The sequence below is a fragment of the Cebus imitator genome, unplaced genomic scaffold (assembly GCF_001604975.1).
Source record: "Cebus imitator isolate Cc_AM_T3 unplaced genomic scaffold, Cebus_imitator-1.0 Scaffold493, whole genome shotgun sequence".
NCBI lineage: Eukaryota > Metazoa > Chordata > Mammalia > Primates > Cebidae > Cebus > Cebus imitator.
In genome coordinates this window covers 195,122-198,360 of record NW_016107808.1, presented here as the reverse complement: position 1 = coordinate 198,360, position 3,239 = coordinate 195,122, and the positions used below count along the sequence as shown (strand labels likewise).

The 3,239-nt window shown below is 39.4% G+C and overlaps 1 protein-coding gene across 1 annotated transcript in view; it reads left to right on the top strand.

The window, feature by feature from the left end:
* LOC108292522 (protein starmaker) overlaps window positions 1-3,239 on the top strand; it is a 20,251-nt gene that overhangs the window by 9,917 nt on the left and 7,095 nt on the right. Inside the window, exon 4 of the mRNA XM_037733125.1 lies at window positions 296-468. Coding sequence (XP_037589053.1) covers window positions 296-468 — 173 coding nt within the window. The remainder of the gene's footprint in view (window positions 1-295; window positions 469-3,239) is intronic.

Sequence of the window (3,239 nt, the reverse complement as noted above, 5' to 3'; positions counted from 1 at the left end):
TGGACCGTTCAGGGTTCAGCTGCGCTTGCTGTGAAACTCTCAATCCAGAGTTTCTGATTGCTGTTCTTTTGTGGGGGTGGGACCAGCCGAGCCTGATCGCCTGGCTCCCTGCCTCAGAGCCTTTTTTAAGTTGGTGTTCCAGTCGCCTGTTGAAGAGGTGCCGGGGTCTGTTTGTTTTCTCCTGCGGCCACTCACTGCGCTGCCTCAAACAGCGGCACTGAGTTTTGTGGTGCTTCTTTTTTCTTGCCCTGGAATCTACTGTCCTGGTTCTCTGCTCAGTCCCCTCTTTAAACAGACGAATGGGTGACTTCCCGGGGCTCCAATCACCAGCCAAAAGGGCACCCGGACCGGTGTATTTTGTTATGGAGAACTGGCGAACCACTGCTCCGGTGCGCCGACAAAGCAGCCACGCAGGTCAAAACAGCAGCACCGGCCGGCACAGCCGTGCTGGCGGAAACAGCTGCGCTGGTGACCTGTGGAGCTCCTCTGCCTGGGAATTTCCTAGTCTGTGGGCAATAAAAATGCGGCATCCACTCATCCTCAGCGCTTTCACTTGGAGCTGCATTCCTGAGCTGTTCCTAAACGGCCATCTTGGATCCTCATCTGTTAAACATCTTTTAATGTATCTGTAAGCATGCCATTGGAAGAAATCATATGGTGAGACACCACACTGTTTCTTTATTCAGTTTCCTCCAGTGATAAATTCTTGCAAAACTATAATATAACATCACAACCGATAAACTGGCATTAATACAATCCATCTTCAGATTTCACCAATTTTACATGTGCTCACTTATGTGTGTCTGTGTGTGTGTTTAGTTACATTCAATTTTATCATATGACTACATTCAAGGGACAACCACCATAATAATAATACAGAAGAGTTTCATCAACACAAGGATCTCGCACTTTTCCTGTGATAGCCACACCCAACTGTCCTCTCAAATTCATCATCCCTAGTGACCACTATTCTCAGCCTATATAATTTTGTTATTTTGAGAGTGTTTTATAAATGGGATGATTTGAACTGGAGACAGATGATTTAGGATATGTGGTGGGGGAAATTTCTAAGCAGCAAAGCATTCAAGAGGTAACCTGGATTTTTCTGAAAGCATTCAGTTATATGCATTCACTAAGAGATGGTTTGCTATTGGAACATACATTTGAAAGGGAAGCAGAGCATAAAAGTTTGAAAAATTTGCAGCCTGATGATGTGATAAAGACAAAGCATCATTTTTGGTGGAGAAATTTAGCAGACTGCAGAAATGTGCATAAATAATGAGAAGCCAAATGTTAATTATGAAGATAATGGGGAAAATGTCTTTGGGGCATGTCTGAGATCTTGGCTGCAGCACCTCCCATCACAGGCAAGGAAGCCTAGGAGAAAAAAATACTTTCACTGGGCCCAGGGCCCCTGCTGCTCTCTGTAGCGTCTGGACATGGCAACCTGCATTCCAGTTGCTTCAGCAACAGTTGTGGCTAAAAGGGTGGCTTCCACATGGTTGGTGTTGGGCTTGTGGTGCACAAAAGTCAAGAGTTGAGGTTTGGGAACATGGATTTTAGAGGATGTATCAAAGTACCTGGATGTCCAGGCAGAAGTCTGCTGCATTCTTTATAAAATTATAAAATTTCTGAGGCTTTGCCAGCCATGCAGAACTGTGAGTCAATAAAATCTTCTTTGTTTATAAATTACCCAGGCTAAGGTAGTATCTTTTCGGGAGTGATTAAGTGCACTAATACAAATACTTAACTGAAAACTTAGTTCAGATCAGTTGTGTATACTGGGAACACAAAATCTACACATGAGATAATATAAAAACTAGAATTAGATCTTTTTCCTGGATGTATAGCTCTGTTTTTATCATTTGGATTACCCTTTGGCAATCTCACCTTACCTTAGTATGCTAGGCATTTCTAACAAGAATAGCATGTATAGGTACTTACGAAAGAGTTAATTTAACCATAGATAATTGTAATTAAATTAATTATGAAACACATGAGAGGGAATCTAAATGTAGCTATTTCTGGATTAAACAGGCAATGCATATCCTTTATAAACATAACCATGTTCTCTGATCTGTATCTTAGAGTCAGTAAAATATATTAATAATGATACCTTAACAATAATACATCATTTTGTGTAGTCATATAACAATACATGAGTACCAACTGGGAACACACTATCACAAATAGGAAAATCTCTCACCTCGCTTTCCCGTATATTGATAATTACCCTCCATTTTCTTTCTTAATCTTTCTACAAGGTTCTTTCTATTACTCCAGTAACGTTAACAGTTTAAAGACTTTCATGGAGTAATGACTTCTCCTACACCGCACTCCTTTGACTTCCAGCTCACCGCAACACAGCTTACAAAAACATTATAGGAGGGAGAAGCAGCAAAGAACATTGCAGTTAATGGCATGCACTTTGTTATCAGTGTCTACTTTTCTGACCTGGGGCAAGTAGCATATCCCCCTATATGCTTCATTTTCCTACCTCATAGAGTTATCAGGATAATTAAATTAAATTAATGATAACTTATTTGTAAAGCACTTAGAACAATTTCAGACACCTAACAGGTATTATGCTGAAACTTTAAAAATCAACAAATAAGTCTAGGTTTGGGACCGACATTACCACCTCCAAGAATCTTTCCATAATTTTGTTCTCACAAAACCAGGTTACATGTCCCTTCCCTTTAAATTCCTCCTCCATGTGCTCTGGCTTCTCATTATATTCATCACACTATAATGTCATTTTCAGTTGTTTTTTAGGATTTCCTCATTGAAGCGATCTGCAGGGAAGATGTTCTGCAGCTAATAATTTCAAGTTTCCTTATGGCAGGTACTTTATCTTTTTTCAATCTATCAGATCCCCAGTGTCTAGGATAGTATCAAGTATAGAGATACGTAACTAAGAAAATTGTTGAATGAATTGTCTAAATTTTTCATCTGCTAAGATTCTTACTCCTTTTATATGCCCACCAATTATAGTACTTCACTTTGTAGATACACAATGATAATAATATTAACAGTAATTATAATAATCAATATATCGGTCATGAGCTGCCTTAGTCTGTTTTGTGGTTATAAAACTAAATATCTAAGATGAGTAATTTATAAGTACAAAAATATTTCTCCCATATTTCTGGAGACTAGGAAGATAAAGGTCAACTTATCAGGATCTGATGAAGGTCTTGCTCTATCCTCCCATGGTGGAAGTGAAATTTTCTGTATTT